General features: G+C 48.7%; 9 protein-coding genes across 9 annotated transcripts; 4 read left to right on the top strand and 5 right to left on the bottom strand.

Annotated features, from left to right (window-relative positions):
• Positions 1-501: 501 nt before the first annotated feature.
• BDV37DRAFT_126831 (glycoside hydrolase family 16 protein) lies at positions 502-2034 on the top strand. Its single transcript, XM_032078666.1, has 3 exons — positions 502-1047; positions 1120-1543; positions 1665-2034. Exons 1-3 carry the CDS (start codon positions 692-694, stop codon positions 1920-1922), a joined length of 1038 nt encoding a protein of 345 aa, XP_031941067.1. The 5' UTR covers positions 502-691; the 3' UTR covers positions 1923-2034.
• On the bottom strand, positions 2033-5513 carry BDV37DRAFT_126849 (putative capsular associated protein). The gene is made up of 5 exons (XM_032078667.1): positions 5025-5513; positions 4545-4958; positions 4338-4484; positions 3861-4288; positions 2033-3810 (listed from the first exon to the last, which is right to left on the bottom strand). The coding sequence occupies exons 1-5, from the start codon at positions 5094-5096 to the stop codon at positions 2241-2243; spliced, it is 2631 nt and encodes an 876-aa protein (XP_031941066.1). The 5' UTR covers positions 5097-5513; the 3' UTR covers positions 2033-2240.
• Positions 5514-6663: 1150 nt separating this feature from the next.
• Positions 6664-10347, top strand: BDV37DRAFT_249183 (ribosome biosynthesis protein KRE33). Its single transcript, XM_032082055.1, has 2 exons — positions 6664-9933; positions 10005-10347. The coding sequence occupies exons 1-2, from the start codon at positions 6932-6934 to the stop codon at positions 10207-10209; spliced, it is 3207 nt and encodes a 1068-aa protein (XP_031941065.1). The 5' UTR covers positions 6664-6931; the 3' UTR covers positions 10210-10347.
• A 67-nt stretch (positions 10348-10414) lies between these two features.
• On the bottom strand, positions 10415-12260 carry BDV37DRAFT_249182 (putative disulfide isomerase). The gene is made up of 3 exons (XM_032082054.1): positions 11915-12260; positions 11851-11858; positions 10415-11786 (listed from the first exon to the last, which is right to left on the bottom strand). Exons 1-3 carry the CDS (start codon positions 12065-12067, stop codon positions 10526-10528), a joined length of 1422 nt encoding a protein of 473 aa, XP_031941064.1. The 5' UTR covers positions 12068-12260; the 3' UTR covers positions 10415-10525.
• A 9-nt stretch (positions 12261-12269) lies between these two features.
• Positions 12270-14073, top strand: BDV37DRAFT_126801 (F-box protein). The gene has a single exon (XM_032078665.1). The coding sequence runs from the start codon at positions 12501-12503 to the stop codon at positions 14049-14051; it is 1551 nt and encodes a 516-aa protein (XP_031941063.1). The 5' UTR covers positions 12270-12500; the 3' UTR covers positions 14052-14073.
• A 239-nt stretch (positions 14074-14312) lies between these two features.
• BDV37DRAFT_249180 (uncharacterized protein) lies at positions 14313-14611 on the bottom strand. Its single transcript, XM_032082053.1, has one exon. It carries the CDS (start codon positions 14559-14561, stop codon positions 14391-14393), a length of 171 nt encoding a protein of 56 aa, XP_031941062.1. The 5' UTR covers positions 14562-14611; the 3' UTR covers positions 14313-14390.
• Positions 14612-15173: 562 nt separating this feature from the next.
• BDV37DRAFT_271854 (DnaJ domain protein) lies at positions 15174-16794 on the bottom strand (the record flags this gene model as incomplete). The annotated part of the gene is made up of 2 exons (XM_032084782.1): positions 15174-16523; positions 16633-16794. 2 exons carry the CDS (start codon positions 16792-16794, stop codon positions 15174-15176), a joined length of 1512 nt encoding a protein of 503 aa, XP_031941061.1.
• A 24-nt stretch (positions 16795-16818) lies between these two features.
• Positions 16819-18688, bottom strand: BDV37DRAFT_294273 (F1F0 ATP synthase subunit gamma; the record flags this gene model as incomplete). Its single annotated transcript, XM_032089603.1, has 6 exons — positions 16819-17512; positions 17564-17598; positions 17662-17682; positions 17743-17855; positions 17914-18488; positions 18633-18688. The coding sequence occupies 6 exons, from the start codon at positions 18686-18688 to the stop codon at positions 17419-17421; spliced, it is 894 nt and encodes a 297-aa protein (XP_031941060.1). The 3' UTR covers positions 16819-17418.
• Positions 18689-18797: 109 nt separating this feature from the next.
• On the top strand, positions 18798-23110 carry BDV37DRAFT_249177 (DNA topoisomerase 1). Its single transcript, XM_032082052.1, has 6 exons — positions 18798-19480; positions 19637-19860; positions 19954-21495; positions 21551-21790; positions 21861-22310; positions 22363-23110. Exons 1-6 carry the CDS (start codon positions 19426-19428, stop codon positions 22495-22497), a joined length of 2646 nt encoding a protein of 881 aa, XP_031941059.1. The 5' UTR covers positions 18798-19425; the 3' UTR covers positions 22498-23110.
• The last annotated feature ends 632 nt before the right edge of the window (positions 23111-23742 follow it).

The following is a 23742-nucleotide window of genomic DNA, read 5'->3' as shown; positions in this document are numbered from 1 at the left end:
TTGACTCCTGTGAAACGGCCCACGATAAACTGGAACTCTTTGGCCCGCTCCAAACGCGCCCTCTGTTCCACGAACCTTGTGTCCCTCCAACCAGTTTGAAATATCCACGCCTGCTGTTGCCATTTTGGAACCGTCTGTGGTCCAGGAACACCCCTTTCATCCATCTCATTCCAGTCCACATTGGTCGTGACTCCAATTTGCCGCTCACATGCTTCCTCAGTCTGTCATCCTGGGTACCCGCGCGACTCGAGAATATGCCTTTCAATGGCATCCCTCTAGGTCTCAAGGCCTGGTCCGGTGGGCATATCATGGCTGACGCCACTTTTCACTAGTAGGTGAGTTTTAAGTTTCTTTTTGTCCCTTGTGTGGAGTGGTTATATGTGTATGTAGTAAGCGTGTAGGATACATACATCTGCATGGCTATATATTGAACCTCCGACACCAGGGGGGGACAAAGATGGATGGAAAGAACGCCAATCTATAACACTCCTTCACCCATCCAGCATTGGTTCATTCGGAGAGTGCCTTTGACGCTGCCCTTCCTTTATGTTGCTTGAACAATAAACCTTCTAAGGATAAAGCACTTTGTTCGAACACTCCTTATATATCAATAAATATTACTCCCTACCTCTTCACACAGATTCACACATAGCCTGTATATTCCTTTCTATCGTGATCATTCAAGTTCAGAATGCACGTACTATCCACCCTCACCCAGGCTCTGAGCCTCTTTGCTCCCCTCGCCGCAGCCGCATACACACTACAAGATGACTACGGCACGGACTCAGCGTTCTTCGACAAATTCAGCTTCTTCACAGGCGGTGATCCCACCCACGGCTTTGTCAAGTACGTCGACAGAGGTGCAGCCCAAAGCGCAGGCCTAATCAACGCCGACGGATCCATCTACATGGGCGTAGACTACAAAAATGCCGCGCCAGACGGCCGCCAAAGCGTCCGAATCAGCAGCAACAAAGTCTACAACCACGGTCTTTTCATCCTAGATCTAGCCCACATGCCCGGCAGTATCTGTGGAGCCTGGCCAGCATAGTAACGTCTCCCTTAGCCCCTATCCATCCCCAACTCAAAGGAAAAGAAAACACAAAACTAATAATATCAAAGCTGGCTCCTCGGTCCCAACTGGCCCAACAACGGCGAAATCGACGTCATAGAAGGCGTGAACGAGCAAACTAACAACCAATATGCCCTGCACACCAGCGACAGCTGCACAATCAACAATTCAGGGTTCTCGGGCTCCCTCCTCACAAGTAACTGCTACATCAATGCCCCCGGCCAAGCCAGCAACGCAGGCTGCGGTATCAAAGATAACTCGGCCCAGTCGTACGGGAACGGGTTTAACAGTGCCGGCGGCGGCGTGTATGCAACTGAATGGACTGGCGAGGCTATCAGTGTTTGGTTCTTCCCGCGTTCGAGCATCCCCGCTGATATTGGTAGTGGACATCCAAATCCGAGTGGTTGGGGGACGCCGTCGGCGAGGTTTGCCGGGGCTTGCAACATTGATTCGCATTTTAAGGATTTGCAAATTGTATGTGTTTTCCACCCTTGAAATTTTTTTTTTTTTTTTTTTTAATTTTTTTTTTTTGGCTTTTCTTGTTTCGAAGGTGATGTGGTTTGTTGGTGGGATATATTTACTGACTGGTGTGTAGATCTTCGATACGACCTTTTGCGGGGACTGGGCTGGTAGTGTTTGGGGGTCGAGTAGCTGTGCCGCGAAGGGGTCTTGCAATAATTGGGTGGCGAATAACCCTGCTGCATTCAAGGATGCCTTTTGGCGTATTAACTCGCTGAAGGTTTATCAGGGAGGGGCTGCGAGCGTTGAGAGCAATGTGACTGAGTGGAAGATGGATGTAGGTATCGGCAGACGTTCATTTATCAGACAGCGGAGAGAGAACTGGGCAAATTGACCTTGTATGCTTGACGACGATGTAAATATCCCTGGTGGGATTTGATATACCCTGCGTTTTGTATGGATGGACTTACACTCTCGTTTATGGATGTACATAGGGATTTGATGGCTATAATGGCGACATTCTTTTTTCATTTAGCCCAAGAAAATACTAGACAATCAGGTAAACTATGTCAAAGAGTGAGGTATATCGAACGGAATATATACATTGTGTTGTAAATATGCACCCCATGCGCCTGTAATTACACCAAGGAGGCAATAACAGCCGATATGTTGTCCGCTTACTGCGGTGTCCAATCGTGCAATGTACAGGATATCACTCCGTATATCCAAGAATATCTCTCTGATCATCCGTCAGCCGGCCCCATTCGAGAAGCAACCGAAAGAAATAGATCTCCATGTCTTCCTTTCGTAGAACTCGTTCAGCCCATTTGCGGCCTTCTTCTGCGATCCAGCGCCCTTGAAGATCATGCGGCTCTATCATGGCTTTGGGGTGACCCTTGTCATCCACACCGACAGGTATGTTCACGCCACCAAAGTAAGCTAAGGTACTCCACAGCCCGTGGAGACGGACATCAACGGGGACAAAATGCAGCCAAGCTGTGATCCGCGAGTCGAACCATTGCCGAAACAGGCCTGTTTTGAATGGTAGACTGTGACTTTGCAGGAAGGGAAGGAATCGGCCGCTAAAGCCAGCCCCATCTGCATCAAAGAGAAAGCGGTAATTCCAGTGACTTTGAAAGTCGACCCGACCTACTGTGCCCAGTTCCTGCTTTTGGTCTTCACAGTCCTTCCTGCAGCGCACGATGGGGTCGGTAACGTGGACGGAAGCATTCAACCCGAGCTTCTCTGTAGGAGCCAAGCCGTCGAGAATCTGATAAGAGTATGTATCAGCATTGCCTGTGGGCAACAGCACTGACACCTTGTTGTATGTATTGTTGTTAACCAGATGTGCCAGCCGTTGACGCGGCATTCCTTGCCATTGACCGTCGCGACTCACGCCTTCCGATGTGCCGCCAATCCAAAAAAGGCGGTTTTCTTTTTCCACATAGTCCAGATCCGGGTGCTCTTCAGAAGGCTCGTATTTTATCTTGTCCACGTAGTTCCACGGACTAGGGAATATTATGTCGCCAAATCCGGAAATCGTGCTCTGGCTAAAAACCGGGACAAGATCTTGGGTGACCTTGAATGAGGCGGGCGAGACGAAAAATCCGTGAAAGGATGCAAGGTCAGGTTGGTGGCATATATCAGTTGCCACCGTCCAGTCGGACGGAAATTGCCCCATGGAGTGGGGACGAATACAGCCCATGCATATGTGGTGCCGATCCCACATTCGTTGAGATCGAGCCTTTGATGAATGAGGACAAAGGGCGCCTACATAGCGATCGAATATATTTACAAAGGAGCTGTCGGTGAACATGGTCTCTGTCGTCTGATCTGCCGGCTCAATTGGCGCCCATCCTTCATCACGGTTGCTCGACCACTCATTCGTTAAACCCTCACTTGCGGGAGGTGTTTGAGATCTCGCTTGAGCCCTCAAAACAGACATTTTCTCCCAAGGCACGGAAACTCGTGGTTCATCGTTAAGATTGAAGGCTAAGTCCATGTCAGGAAGATGCTCAGAGAATTTCTCGATTATCTTAGCAGCACCGATAACCATCCAGGCATGTGTTGGCTTGATACCCTGCTGAACTCTTGCTGTTCCATTGCGTATACTGATTGCACCAATGTCGTTGTAAGGATTTGTGGCTAATTGGTGAGTCGCTTTCCTAATTTCTTCCGGCTGCAAGGCACGAAACGGCAATAGATTGTCGTATATCTGGTCGAACTCATCAATGACGACAGACGACCGACTAGTGGCATATTCATACCATTTGTCAAAGCCTCTATGTCGAGAGTCAGTATGGTATCTGGTGTGCCTTCTGGATTGACTCACGGTGGTGGATGTTGGTTGTATTTCGCTCGGTACTGGGCAACAACTTCTGCCAGATTCTTGCTGCCATTGGCACTGGATTTCCAGCGATCATGATTTTTTCTACCCTCATAAATAAGCAAGTCGATTGGGTGTACATTGGTTACACTGGGCTGCTGGGCGATCAGAATCACCACAAAGCCAAATATGATTGAGAAGAATATCCGCATAAACACGTTGAATCCATAAAGGAACTGCGGTTCTTCTTCAGAAGCCGTTTGACCACAGAGATATAGCATCACACCCAGGAAGGTAAGAAGAAGTGCAGCGAAAGCACGAGAGGGGAGTATCAGTGGGAAAGACTGTCCGTTAAACAAGATCGAGGCCAGCATGAAGTCAATGGATACCGAGGCTGCCAATATAGAGATCCCAACTGCACCATAAAAGGGCATCTGAAGCCAGTCAGAGATAGGTTTATCCAGGTTATGATATGCTGCTTACAAGTTGAAATGCGGACAGTACTGTAAAAGTAACTAGTAGGCCTTGGCCTGCTGCGCTTCGTAAATAATGGGAGTTAACAAAACCGCCATCCCCAGGTGCCACTTTTTTAAGAACGAGCGCCGCGATAAAACAGATTACAGCAACTCCCTATATGGACAGTTAGAAGTTCTACAATATGCACTGTTGATCACAGCTAGGCAGACTTACAAGAAATCCGCAGCCCCAAGAGACCAACGCTTGCTTTTTCCTTCCATCCCGGGATCGGTTACCTTCCCAGCAAAGCTCAGCAGCGCCGATTAGAATCAATGTATCTAAAGCAACGCTGAGAAACCTATACGCCCGAAACCGTGGATGTAGCCCGGAGATACTAGGGCAGATATATGTCGATTGCCTGCCGTCATCAAATGTAGCCACGAGAAGACCAGCAGCCATGAGGAATACAGCCGAGAACACATTCCTCAATCGGCTCCGACAGAGGTAGAAATACGCGCGGCTGGCTACAGCAACGAACATGCGCAGATGCGCATTTGAAGGGCCTTCCGGCGCAATCCATTCCGGATTTGGTCGGCCACGTTGGTTGCGCCAGTAATCGTATAGCGCAATGAGGAATGGGATCATGTACTAAAAAATTGGTCATTCAGAATCAGCATATGTGTTGTGTGTCAAGCTTATCGTGGGTACACTTACAGCATATCCCGTCGGTGCGCACTCATTGTTGTGATTGAGTTGGTGGTATAGAGCGATTCGGAGGCAACCCATACCCGAAAGTAAACCAACTCCAATCCACCGACTCGGGCCGAGTGGCTTTCGACTGGGAAAGTTACCATTGTGGTTACTCGGTGAAGATGGCTCTTCTGCGGCGGAATGGCTCAGCTCTGTGAGGGGTATGGCGGAATACTTATGCGCAGGAGACGATATCGTGGGAAAAGAGTCGGCGAATCTGCCCGTGATCAAAAGAAGGATAGCTGCTAAGAAACAGGCTAGGATAGCTGATTCAAGTGGATGGTCTGTTCATTCCTTTTTGTTAGCTGCATACTTGCATGCTCTATAAATGCTATCCTTTTTATCGCCCAATTGCCGTTCAGTACATTCCATCATAACCCATTTTGTCCTTAGCGCGATGATGCATAGAATTGACTCACCAAAAGCGAACGTGGTGGTGTAAGAAGTCGTAATGAAAGTGCAGCTCAGTAAGAATACCCTGCGCGCCTGGTTAGCTACTCCGGAGCAAAGTAGTACAGTCACTTACACCACAGAGGCTTTGAGCCCCGATTCGGCGGAGAAAAGATTCATTGAGACAGAATATGATTATGTGCAGTTAGCACAGGAAGCCATTACAGTAACCAATTGCCAATTTGCATCATGCTGCGCCGACCAAAACGCGCACGGAATACTGAGGAATAGGGACTTGGAGCGGCTATGGGGCGACTATTGACTAGTTTAAACTGCCTGGGGAATTTTAAATTTGTTGGGTGGAGACGTCAAGGGGCGGGAAGGGTCGATTCGATTAAGTTGTAAGGTAGGGTAGTATGTACTCCATATGCACAGTTCTCTGAAGGTCACAACAGCGAGGCAGAGACCTTAGGGAGGATAAATGTACCTGACCCCTCCAGGGTTACTCCGTATTAGGGGTGCGACGGTATCAAGTCAGCGGGTGAATTGCGTCAACGAAACAGGGTCGACCATGGGTGATTTGCCCGTCTTTGCTGGAATGGGAGAGCTTAGTCTGTCCGCCGTGGAGCCGGCCAGGAAAATCCAAAGCACGCCAGTGACGATCATTGAACGAGGCCTCTATTTTAGCCTTAGACGCCGTGTCATGCCAAGTTATTTTTGGCTGCTGTTGACCACCCGCTGAGCAAATCATATCCCCGAATTGAAGCCCCAAAAGTTGTTTTCTTTGGCGACGGTCAATTGGAAATGATAGGTAGTTCTGAACTCTCAAAACTGCGGTGGCTCCCTACTCCATTGCATTCCATTGGGAATGGATCTGTTAATTGACAAAGAAATAAAAGATGAAAGAAAGGCAAATGCTTGCGGGAAGTCATGTATCATATCAAATGCAGCGACCATCGAATATTCGTCATCCCGATGATGAAGCTTTCAGCGATTGATGGAAGTCAACTAGTAACGCAGGAGTAGTAAATTAAGGCAACTTTAATGCCTGATCCACTGACTTCCTTTTCTCAATCTGGACCTGAGAGCGCTCTATTCCCGAAGAGGAAAGCCTGTGTATTATGTAATCGCACGAGGGCGGTGACTTTTCTAGGCGGTGGCATCTGGCAGTATGCTCTCCGCCTGATAACTTTTTTTTTACTTTTTTTTTTTTTTTTTTTTGGCTGAGCAGAAAAAGTCGCAGCACACGGACGGCAGTTTATAATTCCAGACCCAGTCGCCGGAATCACTTTTCATATCATTTATAAAGGGTCTGGTCTACAGTTTATAAGGATTCAAGGCTGTGTGCGGAGCGCGTGGCCAGTCTAGGAACCTTGACGATATCTCCGTACCCACTCACAGTTTTCACCTTCAAAGGATTCGCCTTTCCAACGAATTGATTGCTTGGTCAGTTGTGATAGCCAGGGGAAGCTCCAACCACGATGCCGCGTAAGGCGATTGATTCGCGCATTCCTGCGCTTATACGCAATAACTTGCAGGAGAAGAAACGAAGCTTTTTCGTCGTCGTTGGTGACCGCGCAAAAGATGCGATCGTCAACCTGCACTATATTATGTCGTCGCACGATGTCAAACAGAACAAGTCCGTCCTCTGGGCGTATAAGAAGGATCTTTTGGGATTCACCAGTCACCGCAAGAAGCGCGAGGCGAAGATCAAGAAGGAAGTGAAGAGGGGCATCCGGGAACCAAACCAAGAAGACCCTTTCGAATTGTTCATCACTCTTAATCAGATTCGTTATGTCTACTACAAAGAGACGGAAAAGATCCTAGGTAACACCTATGGAATGTGTATTCTCCAAGATTTCGAAGCCATTACACCGAACCTGCTCGCTCGAACGATCGAAACCGTGGAAGGAGGTGGAATTGTGTTATTGCTTCTGAAGGGCATGAGCAGTTTGAAGCAACTCTATACATTATCGATGGATATCCACTCAAGATACAGGACAGAAGCACATGATGATGTGGTCGCACGTTTCAACGAGCGGTTCATTCTGTCCCTTGGTAGTTGCGATTCGTGCTTGGTTGTCGACGATGAACTGAATGTCTTGCCGATCTCCGGAGGAAAGAACGTCAAGCCACTGCCACCACCAGACTCTATCGATACTTCTAATACTGGCACAAAGAAGGAGCTGAAGGAGATCAAGGAGAGCTTGGCAGACTCGCAACCAGTCGGGTCGTTGGTTAGCTTAGCTCGCACTGTTGATCAGGCGAAAGCACTCCTGACATTTGTCGATGCGATTGCGGAGAAGACGCTCCGGAGTACGGTTGCCCTGACTGCCGGAAGAGGACGAGGAAAGTCTGCAGCTCTGGGTGTTGCCATTGCAGCGGCCGTTGCGCATGGTTACAGCAATATCTTCATCACGTCTCCTAGTCCGGAGAACTTGAAGACGCTGTTCGAGTTTGTGTTCAAGGGATTCGATGCTCTTGGATATCTTGACCATGTTGACTATACCATTCTCCAATCCACCAACCCCGACTTCAACAAGGCTATTGTCAGGGTTAACATTCATCGGCAGCACCGTCAGACCATCCAGTACATTCAGCCCCAAGATGCCCATGTCCTAGGTCAGGCGGAACTGCTGGTCATTGATGAGGCAGCAGCGATCCCTCTACCCCTTGTCCGCAAACTGATGGGCCCTTACCTTGTTTTTATGGCTTCTACTATTAATGGTTATGAAGGTACTGGCAGGTCTCTCTCTTTGAAGCTGATTCAACAACTTCGTGAGCAGTCACGCGGAGGTCTCAAGGCCAATAGAGGAGAGGATATCGATGTCGCTGATCGTGCAACCGGTAAGGCGGCCAAAAACACAGACAAGAGCCTAGGCGGACGGTCTCTGAGAGAGATCACCCTGGCCGAACCTATCAGATACGCACCTGGAGATTCCGTAGAAAAATGGCTGAACAAGGTCTTGTGTCTCGACGCGACATTGCCAAAGTCCAAGATGAACACGCAGGGCTGCCCGCATCCCTCTCAGTGTCAGCTGCTTCAAGTCAACCGTGATACCCTGTTCTCGTTCCACCCTGTTTCTGAGAAGTTCCTTCAGCAGATGATGGCTCTCTATGTTGCTAGCCATTACAAGAACACACCTAACGACCTTCAGCTCATGAGTGATGCCCCGGCGCATCAGCTTTATGTTCTTGTTCCACCAATCGACGAGGAGGCTACCAAGCTTCCGGAGCCTTTGTGTGTTATCCAGGTTGCGCTGGAAGGTCGCATCAGCAGACAGAGTGTCCTCAACAGCTTGAGTCGTGGTCAACGTGGTGGAGGTGATCTGATTCCATGGCTTGTTAGCCAGCAGTATCAGGACGAGGACTTTGCTGGTCTCTCGGGTGCCAGAATTGTCCGTATCGCGACCAATCCAGAGTATTTGAACATGGGATATGGTTCTCGTGCTTTGGAGCTCTTGGTTGATTTCTATGAAGGAAAATTCACTAGCCTTTCTGAAGACGTCAACGAAACCCAGGAAGAGATGGTCAGAGTAACGGACGAGGAGCTCACGAACTCCAACCTTCTGGATGACAACATCCATGTTCGTGACATCCGCTCCATGCCACCCCTCTTCGGAAAACTGTCCGAACGCCGTCCAGACGCTCTTGACTACCTTGGTGTCAGCTATGGCTTGACACCATCCCTCCACAAGTTCTGGAAGCGTTCTGCCTTTGCCCCCGTCTACCTCCGCCAAACACCCAATGATCTAACGGGCGAGCATTCATGCGTGATGCTGCGCACTCTTTCCTCCGGTCCAAACGATTCCAGCTGGCTAGGTGCTTTCGCACGGGACTTCCACAAGCGTTTCCTTGCCCTGTTATCATACCAGTTCCGCGAGTTCCCCTCCGTGCTCTCCCTCAGCATTTGTGAATCCGCCAACGCAGGTGCCAAACTAGATCCCTCCATCACCCCAGCTCTCCTCAAGAAGTCCGACCTCGACACCGGCTTCTCCCCCTTCGATCTCAAGCGTATCGACAGCTACGCCAACAATCTCCTCGACTACCACGTCATCCTTGACATGGTCCCCACCATCGCAGAGTACTACTTTTCCGGCCGTCTCAATGGCAAGGTCAGCCTCTCTGGTGTGCAACAGTCCATCCTCCTGGCCGTCGGCCTGCAGCACAAGAGCATGGACGACCTCGAGAAGGAACTGAGCCTTCCCTCATCCCAGCTCCTGGCCATGTTCCTCAAGATCATCCGTAAGATGTCGACCCACTTCCGCTCCGTCATCGAAGGTGCCGTCGCGGAGACTATGCCTTCCGAGCAAGTCCCCGTGACCCAGGCTTCTACCGATGCGCACGACGACGTGGTCGTCGACGAGCGCTTCAAGCCCCTGGAGACTGGTCTGGATGAGGAGCTCCGCGAGGGAGGACAGCAGGTGGACGCGGAATTGCGCGAGAAGCAGCGGGCCTTGATTGATGCTCTTCCTCTCGATAAGTGAGTGGCTCCCATTATACAAATATTTCACTCGCCCATTGAATGAGCAATAACTGATTTATAGCCTTCAGATACGAGATCAACAACGGTAGTGCTGCGTGGGAGGATGCCGAGAAACAGATCCGTGGCGGAGGTGCCTCGACGGTCAGCATCAAGTCGTCGAAGCCCAGCAAGCGGAAGAAGGGAGAGTCGGCTCGTGAAATTTACGACCAGGAGATTGATTCGAAAAGACAGAAGATCATTAAGAAGGGAACGGAAGGCAGGAAGAAGCACTAATGGTCCGTGACTGTTTAGGCATAGGCGCCATAGAAGCATACACGATGGTGTTCATTGAGAGTTTGGGGATTCTGTCTAGAACAAATCTGATTTTTGAGTGATTTCCTTACCCTCTTGTATATACGTGACCGATTCTCATATTCGAAAAGTTCATTGGAATTCAACTATCTCTGTTGTAAAGTTACATCCTATTCATTGATTAACCGTAACGCCTCCGCTCCAAGCTACTTCAAATAGTTGGACCTCTGCTAAGGAAGGAGTGTAGACGTCCACCAACTATAGCTACGGCCCAGATCCAGGTGCTAACAGTTTCGACTTACAGCTCGTCGTGATCGGCGGTTTGCTTTTCAGCCTCGGCCTCAGTGACGACGATCCCTTCAGGGAGCTTGCTTTTAGAACCTTCGCCCAAACGAATAGCGTCAACCCAGGACTCCACACGGGCCAAACTGTAGTCCGTGTTTTCCGATGGGTCGTACCTCCGCCACCAGCCTCTGCGTCCGTTCAACGCGATGATCTCCACTGAAGTGCTATCTTCAGAAAGACCGAGACCAGCCCGCAGGGTTGCGGCCCCACTGTTGATAGCTGGGACACTGTAGAACGGGAAGAGGTGGGCCTGGCGCACCGTGTGCTTATGTACGATCTCGGACAAACTAGCAACAGCCTCCTTCGCGGAGCTGGGGATGTCGGCGTCAGCTTCGGTGGATTCCGGAAGAAGAGCCAAAATACAAGTGCCGGATTTGGGTTTTAAACAAGCAGTCTCCAGCGCTTCCACAGTAGGAAGGGAAGCAATGGGTGGTGTCTGGATGGGGACCTGTGCGGGTTTCGATTCCTGCGCATCCTCGGGAACAATTTTGGGATCAGGAGACTCGGTTGGCTTCAACTTCTCTGCTTCATCATCTAGGACTGTTGTAGACTGAGAACGCGCGGACGATGACTTAGATGACTTGGATGATTTTGAAGGCTTGGCCTTGGAACTTGTGGCAGAGGGAGCAGCGTTGGGGGCCGCGACTTGGCTGAGGAATTCAACCATTGGCTTCTTTTTGAGTTCGCCATCATATACAATATGCTCCCGCTCACCTCCGGGAACGAGGACGAATTTGGGGAATTCCTCAATGCCAAATCTCTCTACAGCATCGGACTCCTTGCTGCGAATTTGGGCTACCTTGATTGATCCAAGGAAGTCAATCGCAAGGGCTCGGATGAGAGCGCTCGTAGTGCCTTTCTCGGTGAAAAGAATAGCCTTCGGAGCTTCTTCGTCTTCAGAAAGCCACTTGTCCAGATCCTTGTCCGTAACCCTCTTCACATGGTTTGGGATGCGCTCCACCACTGCATCGACTATAGCTTTGGCGGTCCTCTGGCCCTGGTAATCTTCCACCCTTGGTGCGCCAGGCTTCTTGGAAGGTGTCACGATCTTGAGGGTCGGGAAGCCTTGAATACCCAAGCGACCACACAAAGGTTTATTTTCGTCATCGTCACAGTTAACGGCGGCAACGTTGGCCAAACCGTCCAAGTTCTTGGCTGCTTTCTCGTAGGCAGGTTTCAGGTTCTGGCAGTGGCCACACCAGGGAGCGTAGAATCTGGTAGGAAGGGACACATATTAGAAATTGGCGATCCGGGTAGGAGGGGTAATAGAGCGCTTACTCTACGATCTGTGAGATAGTTAACACTGTTGTTAGCATTGATAATCAGTAACAGTTCGCCTTACCGATGCGTGATTGGACTTGGCAATGAGCCGATCATAAGACTTTTGATCCACCTGCAGCACAGGTGATTTTTTAGTGTACAGCCCATCAGCGTTGACAGGGAGAGCTGTCAACAGTGACGCGACAAGAAGAAGTGCAGAGCTTGGCTGCCACATCTTGAGTTTAAAAGCGAATGTCTTCCTTTGAGATTGTTTTTTTTTTTTCTTCTTTTGAAAGGTGTACTATCAGTGGTGTTTATAATATGTAGTAGGCAACCAACGTCCCAGAAAGAGAGGGAACAGTATTTATGGTTGGTAAGACGCTGAAAGAAAGCAATGAAGCAATGTGTCCTAAAGACGCGCTCTTGGCATGTGACGGGGGAAGCTTCCGCTCCGCCCAAAAATACATTTAATGATACAAAGTGCGACGTGGGGGTGCAGTCCACAGTCACCCCCATGCCCTCTCAGAAACCCTTCGCATTTCATGGGAGCTTGAAAAGTGGCTCAGGACCGCCTCGCCTATATTTTGAAAATGAACTTGAAGTTATTAATGCTTAACTCTCTTGCACGTCCGTGAAAACAAGCTGTATAGCCCACCCCCACGTTCACCATGGCAGTGGGCATGGTTGACACACCAGCAACTACGCAGGGCCATGAGGCTCTGGGAATGTCTATGCTACCACGAGAGATTTTCTGGATGATCTTGAATTATCTCAGTCCCAGGGACATCGTCCGTTGCCGCCGTGTTTCCCAATCTTGGAGCCAGAGTTTCGGAAACCCCGCAAATCTTATCCCACTCTTGAGGACGTTCTTTCCTTTGGCGAAAGAGGTCAGGGAGCTTCATGGTAAAGATATTGACTGCGTGCTGGAGACTACAGCGGACGATATCTACTGGTGCAGGCTCTTTGATCAGCTTGCCTCTAGGTATGATCATCTTAGCCAGGGGAAACCCAAATCTATCCAGAAGCACAAACTTTGTGATGACTTCGGCATATCTGGGGAAAGAGAATGGTTTCACGTGCAACCCTGGGAAACCCATGCTAGTCACCTAATGCAGCGCGTTGATTGCCCTTTCCCAGAGTCGTTTTGGTCGTATGAAGATGGTCTGATAGTGTTTCCGAGCGCAGATCACTCATGCCTTGTGCTCTTGGACCTAGACAGTGACAGGAAATACATGGTTCCCTTCATTATCACAGGCAAAGTGATTCGTCGAATTCGACTACAGAAAAGAGTTCTCGTTGTGGAGTGGGCAGAACCCAAAGCCTTCCATTGGTTAAATGATAGTGACGGAGTGCATCGCCACTTTGCTTCATCATTTGACGTGACAGAAGTTGCTAGTGGATGGAGTATCAAGTTTCGGAACGAGTGGAAGATCATGTTTCTTGGTCACCCACTAAGCGAGAGGGATCGCTTCTATTCCACTCACAGCGAAACACATTATGCCATCTATATCTGGCAGCCCAATCGCAGTTTATACACTGCAGATGACGATGCTCCAATCGAGTCGCTGTCGGTCTGGGATATCTCACAGCCATCAGATTACCGGCCTTCCTTGGACCCAACCGGACGTCTGCGTGAAGCAGGCCAGGATAATGGTCCGTCTATTATCACACGGTTTGGGTTCAGGGAACTAGGGTTCTACTCTGTCAGACAGCGAGGGTTCCCGGGCGTGCAGTGTCTGAACATTAGTGAGGACAATCAATCCATAGATATAGTCGAGAACTTATGTACAGGGCCAGTCGATCGCCTGGTTGCACCGACGGAATGGACGTCACAGGTGCAAATTACTAGCATTCCAATATCCGGCAAAGGACCCTGCTGGAGGCGGGTTGATACTCAAGCGCTTCCTCCCTACCGTGGGAACAATAGTCTACAAACAAAACCCCTCACCTTTGCCATCTGCGATGAGCCATGGTATGCTGTCGTCTCTGAGGCATATGATGAGAAGGCCGAGGTTGGATACTGCCTCCATTTGTCACCTAGTACATGGCCGTTTGATTTGAAAATGTTCCTGAGCATCCGAACTCCATCCTCGGCTAAAACATTGAAGCATGAGGAAATTTTCGAGCTCATAGGTAAGGGAAGGATTTGTGGAAATGAAAGGCACTTGGTTGGTGAGAATGCGAACCGCGAACTTGTCATCTATAGATTCGATAAGTAAAAAGGAAAAAGAAAGAAAAAAAAAAATATTAAAGTCTTTATTTATATCGCGTGGCCAAGTTCCATATATATTGCAGGCATCGAGTCGAATAGGTGTCGTGTGGATTTCTCAACAAGCCAGACCTTCAACTTCCCGCTTTATTACCGGACATGTATCATGAAAGGAGGGGAATAAAAACACCGGTATTCCCACAGTAAGTCTTTACTTAGATTCTATTGAAACAAGAATGTCTCATGGCTCCAAAGGAAAGAATATACCCAACTACTGCAACCATTAGATAGGACTGGTTCACTATCTGGAAAGACACCATACCCTAAATTCTTCCTCCTTACACCCAGATCAGCTGAAAATAGTGAGCAAAGATACATGTCTCTGGGGACAGCGCCAGAGACCAAATGAGAGAAAATCGAAATTGACAATGCCATTTATGCCGATGAACCAAGGACTCGGTGGTTGCATCCACTTGTATACATCACTGGACCCCTGCATTGCGCTATGTGCAAGATTCATATAGTGGAATAATCATAGAGCATGCACAGGGGATCGAGAGCTTCTGCCCTGGGGTTCTGACTCGTAAGACCAGAGTTAAGATAGCGCAGAAACTACCTGGGTAAATTTACGCTAACCTAAGAAATGCTAAGCTTCTGACTCTCATTTAGAAAGTAGTATCCTCCAGTGGAGAGTATATATATCTTAGAATAATAATGGTTGTACTTTCCTTGGGTGAGACTGCTAAGATATACTCGGCCTTCCTCCGGTATCCATGGGTCACCTGTATACTGTTTAGCAATAAAACATGACCACAATACAAAGATCCCGGATCAGGTGTTGTCTACACGAAGGCATTTCCCATGCCAGACTATACTAGCGCGTCGAGGAACTATATTCTTCTGGGGCATGTAAGATTGATGTATCTTAATTTGAAGGAGTATTGTGATATGCCTATATTCATACTCAACGAAGAATCAAATCCCCACGATTGAATATGGCACAAGTCATTATTATTTCCTTCATAACAACAACTGAATACAAGGGTATTGTTATGCATCATCAAGCATACCTGAACTGGCCAACTGTGGGAACTCAAACAGATTGTAACAAGAAGATAGCGGGCAAAAGTCACTATTTGTAGTGAAACTTGCAGTCAACACATGCCCTGATCCCACACGCTGGGCAAGAAAGAGTGTAGATGGGCATCCACCGATGGCACATTTCACATTCAGATGATCCAAATTCCTTGTTCCAATAACCCAGATGGCGACAATGCTCTGGATCCACCTGGGCAGTTGCTGCGGATTCTGCTCCGGGAAACTCTAGCCGGAGAGTCTCCAGCCAGCCGCAGAAGGACTCCATAACAAGGCCTCTGAGCTCAGTGTGAACATCTTCTTCCGTATATTGACCGCTAGGATGATGTAGTTTCTCCCGGAAGTGCGGGATTAAAGGATCAATGAGGAAACGTGGGCTTCGTGAAGATTCATCAACGGGCGTTGCTTGTGAAGATACGTTGTCGCCATTAAAGCAGACTTCTCCGTCACTGAAACTGTGGAAAGTTTCATTTTCATCAGTATCTGACTCCTCGGGGATAATTCCTGTTTCATCCACCAGGCTGACTGGTTCTCCAACGCTTGTCATGTCAAGCAGATCCTCACTGTCAGAGGCTGGGGCTTGTCGTGCGCTTTCATACTCGGCCTGGGTTTGTTGTGTAGAGGTAACTGAGAAGGCAGGTTCGTCGTCCTCCTCTTGGTCGTCTCCTCCATATGGATCGTATCCATTGCCTTCTTCAATATCTTCTTTCCCTACATATCCCTCTTCTTCATAGTTTTCTTCATACCCTTCCTCATCTTCATGCTCTTCATATTCTTCTCCCCTCTCGTATTTTTCCTCGCCTTCATTCTCTTCACCTTTCTCATACTGTTGATATTGTTCGTCATCTATTTCTTCCTCAAATTCAGAACCCGGGTTAGTACCAGCCATACCGCCCTCCTCAGCACAGCCCTTCTGCTCATCCTCTTCAACCAACATCTCCCCCCTCTCCGTCTGTCCTTCATCACGCATTACCCTGGCACGCATAGCTTCCTTCCTTCTATTCTGCCTCATCATTTCCTCAGTCTCCGGATCGTATGTCCAGGTATAACCCGAAAAATCCGGGTCCCCTCCATAAGCCTCCCACTGCTCACACTCTCGTTTCAGTTGCTCCCCATACTCGCGTTCCCGCTCACATCGCCTAATCTCTTCCTGCGATTCTGGAGAATAAGGATCCATGTGGACGCTATTCGTATAACTAAACATATACCGCCCGCTCATACTACGTAGAGCAGACAAATCAGGACTCGAAGCTGCCCATCCCCAAGAAGAAGTATCCTGTTTAGAAAGATTGATGCCCTGTTCTCTAAGAATACGTCTGCTCAGCAGTTCTGCGTCGTGTTTCCCCCTGCGGCTACTATCACGGAGGATTTCGACGGCTTGTTGGATCTTCAAGGTACATGGTTGTGTCAGTATAAGCTGAGTCAAGTGACTGAGAAGTAGGATGAGATATGAGAGGAATATGTGAAAGAAACGGCGAATTGTGATTGTACTATACCTTCTGAAACTCGAGGTAGGCATCATCTGCACCTGTCTTGTCAGGGTGGTACTTTAAAGCGAGTCTTTTGTAGGCGCTGTTGATGTCTTTCAAGTCTGCATCTGGAGTTATGCCCAGGATCTCGTAGCAGTTCATCGTTGTTCTTCTGATTGTGGAGGCCATGGATGGTGATCTATTTATGGCAATGTGCTGACATTTACGGCCGAGGGGATTCCGTACTCTTCTAGCTTGCGACAACCGTTGTTCCAAGAGGTAGAGCGAATGAGATGTTGAGAGATGTATGTGAGTTTTATGAAGGGGGAAATGAAGACTGGAAGCTCTATAAATGCAGAGTACGTATTCACTGTCTACATCTGAGTAGGCAGGGAAAAATGAAGGGACAGTCTGCACTTTAGCTGGAGTGAAAAGAAACAGTCACTGTTTGCATTTGAGGCAAGTAGTGGACTTGCCGTTTGATTCACCTCGTTTGTTGTCACGGTTGTTGCCCATCTCGGACCTGGGGATATCATGTGCCCAGTCTCGGAAAAGCACCACCTTGTACATGAAACGGTGAATTCCGAAACAACAATATCAGAAATGGGGGAATGATAATAGGCAGCAGACAAGGAGGTAGGAAAATGGTGAAAAAGAGCAATGAGAAAAAGTTACAATACTTGGCCAGAAGGAGAAACGGGACAAAAGAAAGATGGATAGACTGATTTACAGGCTGATAAAAATCTAGCTAGGTATTTAAGAGTAAGTCTACACACATGTCGACTCCTTCCCACTGAAGCATCATGAAAGCTTCTACATGTCCGCACTGGCGGTGGCACCGGTGATAATTTCAACCAGCTCACCGGTAATGGCGGCTTGACGCTGACGGTTGTACAGAATCTGGAACCTGCCGGACGTTAGATTTTGGACCCCAATTAATGTACTGAGCGGTACTCACTTGTTGATCATCTCACCAGCGTTCTTCGAGGCGTTCTGTAAAGGGAAATTTGGTTAGTTTGGGTCAACGAGCACCTCAGCTATTCAGGTGATACTTGCCTCCATTGCATTACGACGAGCCTGTAGATCGGTGGGTTAGTAATGATTCGGATATTCACATTATATCGGGAATGAACTTACAGAAATCTCACAAGCGTGGCCTTCGGCCATAGCCCAGAACAGGCTGTTGGCAAGAGCATATTCACGTAGGTTGGCAAGAGCCTGGTCGTCAATCTCGAAAGAGGAGATGTTGGCTTTGGAAGGGAGTTCAGCATACTAGACTTTTATATGAGCAGATGGTGAAACACTAACCGGACTTGGTGATGGCCTCCTCGGAGTAAGCCTCAACAGTGGCGGGCTCGTAGCTCTGGGCGTTGAGCCACTTGTTGTAGATGATCTTAACGCTGGCGTAGTCGGCGGGCAGCAGAGCAATCTGGTCGGCAACGGCCTGGGCATCAGCGAAGGTGGGGATGTCCTTGCAGACGTTGGCGAAGCTCAGGACGAGAGCGTTGGCGTTGGTTCTGGAGAGCTGAGCCTTGGCCTTCTCACCAAGAACAACGATGTCGGCGTCGGCGTGTTCCTGGAGGATACGGCGGGTAGCCTTGCTCAGACCGGAGTGGATACCACCGCAAAGACCCTTGTCGGAGCTGGCGACGACGAGCAAAGTCTTCTTGTCCTCGAGGGGCTTGGTCTCGGCCTTCTCGAAAACGGTGTTGGAGGTCTCACCGTAGTTGCGAGATTCGTCCATGGCCTTCTGAGCGCGGGTAAGACGGGTAGAAGCAATGACCTTCATCGTGTTGGTAATCTTTTCAATGTTCTTGATGGACTTGAGACGACCCTCGATTTCACGCAGAGTCGCGAAGTTGGCGGCATTGGGAGGAGCAGTGCTTCACAAAGGAATTAGTAACTAGCCACCGTGTTGAACGCAATCATCCTAAAATCCCAAGGTTTTCTCTTCTCTTCGCGGATGATTGGAGGTCTGTTTTGGAAGGTGCCCAGGTTGGTGTGAAGAGGTCCGGAAGAGAACTCACCGGGTGACAACAGCACTACCGGCCCTGACGGCCGGGCGAACAGCACGAGAGAACATTCTGAGATCAGACCGTAAGGTCAAGATATAATGACCAGCGATGGAAAGCTGCAGAGGGGAGTGCCGCGAGGGTGGGTAGTGAGACCTCTGCTTTAGCGGGAAGAGAAGACGTTGACTTGGACTCCTGTTTCTGTTCGTCCGACAGCCGGCAGAACGGGAACAAAGCCGCACTATGCCTGAACGGGAAGGTTGTCGGGGAGACTTGAAAAGCCAGATGCGCAGTACGCACAAACCTTTAACCCGAAATTCCCGGCATTCCTCTTCAGGCATGCAGGCATCGATGCTCAGCCAGCCTCGGAGTAGACTGTGTCAATGACGCTGTGTTTTGGGTTGGTCGCCTCAGGCAGTGGCCGGCCTCGCAACCAGACTGGCTGGTCCGGAGAAACGTGAGGGATCGCCTCAGGCCCCAAAAGACGGCCTCGTTTTCCATTGCATTCCTTTCTTTCCTCTCTTTTTCCTCTCTCAGCTTGTCAGCCCTTTCCCTTTCTTGTCTCACTCTTCTCATTATTGCCATCTCTACCCCCTCTTCAGTCAATGTATTTACTCTTCTCCTGACATCTGCTCTCCTCTCACCCTTTCCATTGGTTAGATTCTCTCTGACTTCATCCTTCTGTCAAGCGCCAGTGTTACTCTTCCGACTGGGCAGGCCAGTTCCGGTTTATAGGTTTCCCTGCCGAACTCGCCTGTACTCTTCGTTCTTTAACCAACGCTTGCCCATTCACTCGTATCCAAGCACCATGAGCTCCTCAGATGACGATACCCCACTTGTGAAAGCAAACGGTCGATCTACTGGTGAGTTCTCCTACATGTCCTGGGTCTAGCGACAGCCTGTTTGCGGTTTTCGCATCACTTCAAGTCCTCACGCCCTTGAGTACGATCTGAGATCCGCTCCTATTGGACTAGAAACTCCGTCAAGAATAGGTTTTTCTTACATATAGTCTCATCTAGTTACCCCCAGCGTGACCATGGGCGATGCGACAGAGACAAATGGCGATGTCAACCCTGGCATCTCGAACCGTTTTGGACCCGTGCAGAAGGACAATGATGTTCAGATGACGGATGCGGAAGCTCAGGACAACGGCGCCCTCAGCAAAAGAAAAGCGCGAACCAGTGTTGGTCAAAGAAAATCTTACGCGGAACCAGAGAGCAGTGAAGAGGATGATCAGCCCTTGGTACGCCAGAGCCAGCCCGCGCCATTCCCTACGTTAAACCCCCTTACTTTGCGGCGCTGTCAGTGTTAGTTTCAGCAGCTGACTATTCGACAGAGCAAGCGCCGTCGCACTTCTATCAAGCATGAAGATCCGGAAACGGATGAAGATGTACCTCTAGCGCTCAACGGGAGAAAGCTGCCAAAGGCGGCGGAAACTTCTATTATTGAAGAGTCCGACTCCGATGTCCCCATTGAAAGGAAACTTGCTTCTCAGAAGAAGAGAATTCAACAGAAAGCAGAAAAAGACGCCCAAGCTAGTCGCAAGCAAGAGTCCACGAAGGCGGCAGCGAACAAAAAGCCGACCAACGGCATCAAAAAGGAGCCAGCAAATGATAAGAAGCCTGTGAAGAGGGCATCTACAGCAAAGGTGAAGACAGAACCGAAGTCCGCGCAGTCTACCCCCGTGAAGAAAGGGAGTGCGAAAGCTACGCCAATGAAGAAGGAAGAAAGCGAAGAGGCCGAGGAGGCTGAAGAAGAAGAATACAAGTGGTGGGAAGATCCCACGAAGGGTGATGGAACGAATAAGTGGACAACCCTCGAACACAACGGCGTCGTCTTTCCCCCGCCGTACGAACCCCTACCAAAGGATGTCAAATTGAAATACGATGGTGTTCCAGTCAATCTTCACCCTGATGCGGAAGAGGTGGCAGGCTTCTTTGGAAGCATGTTGAATGCGACTCAGCATGTCGAAAACCCTACTTTCCAGAAGAATTTCTTCATGGACTTCCAAGACGTCCTGAAGAAGACAGGCGGCGCAACGGATTCCAAGGGTAACAAGGTCAATATCAAGGACTTCTCCAAGTGCGACTTCCAGCCAATATTCGCATACTATGACATGAAGCGCCTGGAGAAGAAGAACCTACCCCCAGCTGAGAAGAAGCGCCTGAAGGCTGAAAAAGATGCTGAAGAAGCCCCCTATACGTACTGCATGTGGGATGGCCGAAAGCAGAAGGTTGGAAACTTCCGTGTTGAACCCCCGTCTCTTTTCCGCGGCCGTGGTGAGCACCCCAAGACGGGACGTGTTAAGGCTAGAGTTCAGCCTGAGCAAATTACCATCAACATCGGAAAAGACGCCCCTGTACCTCCACCGCCGGAGGGCCACCGTTGGAAAGAAGTCAAGCACGATCGAGAGGGCACGTGGCTTGCAATGTGGCAAGAGAACATCAATGGCAATTACAAATATGTGATGCTTGCCGCAAACTCCGATGTTAAGGGCCAGAGCGATTACAAGAAGTTCGAAAAGGCTCGTGAATTGAAACATCACATTGATAAGATTCGCAAGGATTACAAGAAGAATATGAAGAGCGAGTTGATGGTGGAGAGACAAAAAGCCACGGCCGTCTACTTGATAGATCAGTTTGCCCTTCGTGCTGGTAATGAAAAGGGCGAGGATGAAGCGGAAACAGTCGGCTGTTGCTCGCTGAAGTACGACCACGTCACGCTCAAGCCACCAAACAAGGTTATCTTCGACTTCTTGGGTAAGGACAGCATCCGATTCTACGATGAAGTCGAGGTCGATGCCCAGGTCTTCAAAAACCTGAAGATCTTCAAGAAACATCCTAAGGGTCCAGGCGATGAGATCTTCGATCGGTTAACGGTAGGTTGCTTTGCCTTTGTTCACTAAAATGCTTGCTGACATTCACATTCTGTAGACATCTGCGCTCAACAAGCACCTTTCGAACTATATGCAGGGCTTGACGGCGAAAGTTTTCCGTACCTACAATGCTTCACACACGATGAGTACACTGCTCAAAGAGATGAAAGCGACTGGCACCATTGCAGAGAAGGTCAAGGCGTACAACGATGCCAACCGTCAAGTGGCCATTCTCTGTAACCACAAGCGAACTGTGACCGCGTCTCACGCTAATCAAATGGAGAAGATGGGAGAAAGGGTAAGTATCACATACACGACCTAGATCTTAGCCGCCGAGAATGCTGATGATTTCCCCTTCCACTGCGCAGATCAAAGGTCTCCGTTACCAAAGATGGCGTCTCAAGCAGCAGATGCTTGATCTGGAGCCTAGTCTTAAGAAGAAGAAGGGGGCTAAATTCTTCGAAATGGATGAGGATATTGACATGGAGTGGGTCAAAGAGCACCAGGCTTTCTTACTCGAAGAGCAACGCCAAAAGATCCAGAAGAAATTCGATAAGGATAACGAGAAGCTTGCGGCAGAAGGGGAGAAGGAAATGAAGGCCAAGGAACTTGATAACCGGCTGGAAGTAGTCAAGGACATGGAGAAGAAGTTCAACAAAGAGAACAAGACAGGGAAAGTGGAAGCTGAAGGCAAAGGTCCCACAGTCGACAAGCTTGAGAATGCCATCCAGAAACTTGAACAGCGTATTGAGACCATGGAATTGCAGGCTCAGGACAAGGAAGATAACAAAGAAGTAGCCCTCGGGACGTCCAAAATTGTAAGTTTCCTCTGCCCCGACTCGCATCGATAGGCTGTCTAACAACGTGCAGAACTACATCGATCCTCGTCTCACGGTTGTTTTCAGCAAGAAGTTCAACGTCCCAATTGAGAAGTTTTTCTCCAAGTCGTTGCGTGAGAAGTTTGAGTGGGCTATCAAGTCCGTTGAGGAGGATTGGGAGTTCTAGATTATTCCTTCCCCAGCAGAACTCGAATTTTGAAAGTTTTACACGGCACTGCATCTCGTTATTTCCATGTCCTTTTTATCTTTAGTTGCTTCTATTCCCTTCTCGGCCACCCTTGTGGCAATAGAAGGGCTGTGATATATGTCCCACATTCTGGTTTCGATATCTCCTTTCATCTTTCTGAGGTCAATTTCCAAAGCAAATTGGCTTTTTTGGAATACGCTTGCAAGAGCCACAGACATCTGTGGTATACTTACTTCTATCATTGCTTCGCTCTGTTGTATGTACAGCAACTCTTCAGACTCGCCAGCGAGAAAAGAACAAAGAGAAACAGAGAAGAAGGGAAGACGAAGAGAGGAAGCACTACCATATACCAAGCAATACACAGGTCTGCAGACCTGGAAACTCATCAAGATGGATAGAGCTTAGCAGCGACTTCTGCAGAATACAATATTGTATATTCTTGTCATCCTGTGCACTCCACTAAGTCAGCAGTACCTACAATGTCTTGAACACTAGAACATTGCCAGCAGTCGAAGCAGAATGTAGACATAGAACTAGGTCTCTTAACGCTGGACCTGAATACCAGTGACTACCAATATGCCTTTTGCTCCAGGTCAAAAAAAAAAAAAAAGTAAAAATAAACTAAACTAAAATAAAAAGGCTCCAACAAAATGAATTATGATGTAGGCAGTTGAGCCAAATTTCACTCATCCACTTCCTGTGTGAATCAATCTATATCCCTCCTTGGATAATGAATTCCCTGAGGGATGTATGTGGACAGTAGACTGGCCTACAAAAGCAGTCCCTAGTGCTTCTGGTAAAGCTCAATACTGACAATCTGCATAATTCGATAACCTGGTCAATACTACATATATCAAGGGTATATTAATATAATTAATCTAAATTAATGTATGCCGATCATCACTCGACGGATGAGGAATAAATACCGTACGATAGTTAACCGTGAACCGTAGATTTATTACAGATCTGACCCTAATGGATTGGAAATATAGCTATAATGTCGATTATTAATTAGTCCACTTTATACTCCGTATATATGATTACGATATTGGATATGCGTTTTCAGGGAATACTAGGAGTGCGTATTGACTAGGATTTCGGAGATCAGGAAGGAAAGTCCCGCCCGACGCTGAGTTTAAGCTAGAAGCGAGACCAAGTATGTAGAGATAGAGCGATGCGCACTGCTCTTTCGCCCTCTGTGGGCTTCCGAGGCGAACGGGGCCA

The sequence above is a fragment of the Aspergillus pseudonomiae genome, assembly GCF_009193645.1.
Source record: "Aspergillus pseudonomiae strain CBS 119388 unplaced genomic scaffold BDV37scaffold_36, whole genome shotgun sequence".
In the NCBI taxonomy this organism is placed as follows: Eukaryota; Fungi; Ascomycota; class Eurotiomycetes; order Eurotiales; family Aspergillaceae; genus Aspergillus; species Aspergillus pseudonomiae.
This window is presented reverse-complemented; position numbering and strand designations above follow the sequence as displayed.

Coding starts and splice junctions, on each gene's coding strand:
- BDV37DRAFT_126849 (XM_032078667.1), bottom strand. CDS start 5,096: ATGGGTTGCCTCCGAATCGCTCTATACCACCAACTCAATCACAACAAT. Junction 4,485..4,544: donor CTTGGGGCTGCGGATTTCTT/GTAAGTCTGCCT, acceptor CTGTCCATATAG/GGAGTTGCTGTAATCTGTTT. Junction 3,811..3,860: donor TACAACCAACATCCACCACC/GTGAGTCAATCC, acceptor CTCTCGACATAG/AGGCTTTGACAAATGGTATG.
- BDV37DRAFT_249177 (XM_032082052.1), top strand. CDS start 19,426: ATGAGCTCCTCAGATGACGATACCCCACTTGTGAAAGCAAACGGTCGA. Junction 19,481..19,636: donor AGCAAACGGTCGATCTACTG/GTGAGTTCTCCT, acceptor AGTCTCATCTAG/TTACCCCCAGCGTGACCATG. Junction 22,311..22,362: donor CCCTCGGGACGTCCAAAATT/GTAAGTTTCCTC, acceptor AACAACGTGCAG/AACTACATCGATCCTCGTCT.
- BDV37DRAFT_249183 (XM_032082055.1), top strand. CDS start 6,932: ATGCCGCGTAAGGCGATTGATTCGCGCATTCCTGCGCTTATACGCAAT. Junction 9,934..10,004: donor GATGCTCTTCCTCTCGATAA/GTGAGTGGCTCC, acceptor TATAGCCTTCAG/ATACGAGATCAACAACGGTA.
- BDV37DRAFT_126831 (XM_032078666.1), top strand. CDS start 692: ATGCACGTACTATCCACCCTCACCCAGGCTCTGAGCCTCTTTGCTCCC. Junction 1,048..1,119: donor TGTGGAGCCTGGCCAGCATA/GTAACGTCTCCC, acceptor ATAATATCAAAG/CTGGCTCCTCGGTCCCAACT. Junction 1,544..1,664: donor ATTTTAAGGATTTGCAAATT/GTATGTGTTTTC, acceptor ACTGGTGTGTAG/ATCTTCGATACGACCTTTTG.
- BDV37DRAFT_126801 (XM_032078665.1), top strand. CDS start 12,501: ATGGCAGTGGGCATGGTTGACACACCAGCAACTACGCAGGGCCATGAG.
- BDV37DRAFT_249182 (XM_032082054.1), bottom strand. CDS start 12,067: ATGTGGCAGCCAAGCTCTGCACTTCTTCTTGTCGCGTCACTGTTGACA.
- BDV37DRAFT_249180 (XM_032082053.1), bottom strand. CDS start 14,561: ATGAATCTTGCACATAGCGCAATGCAGGGGTCCAGTGATGTATACAAG.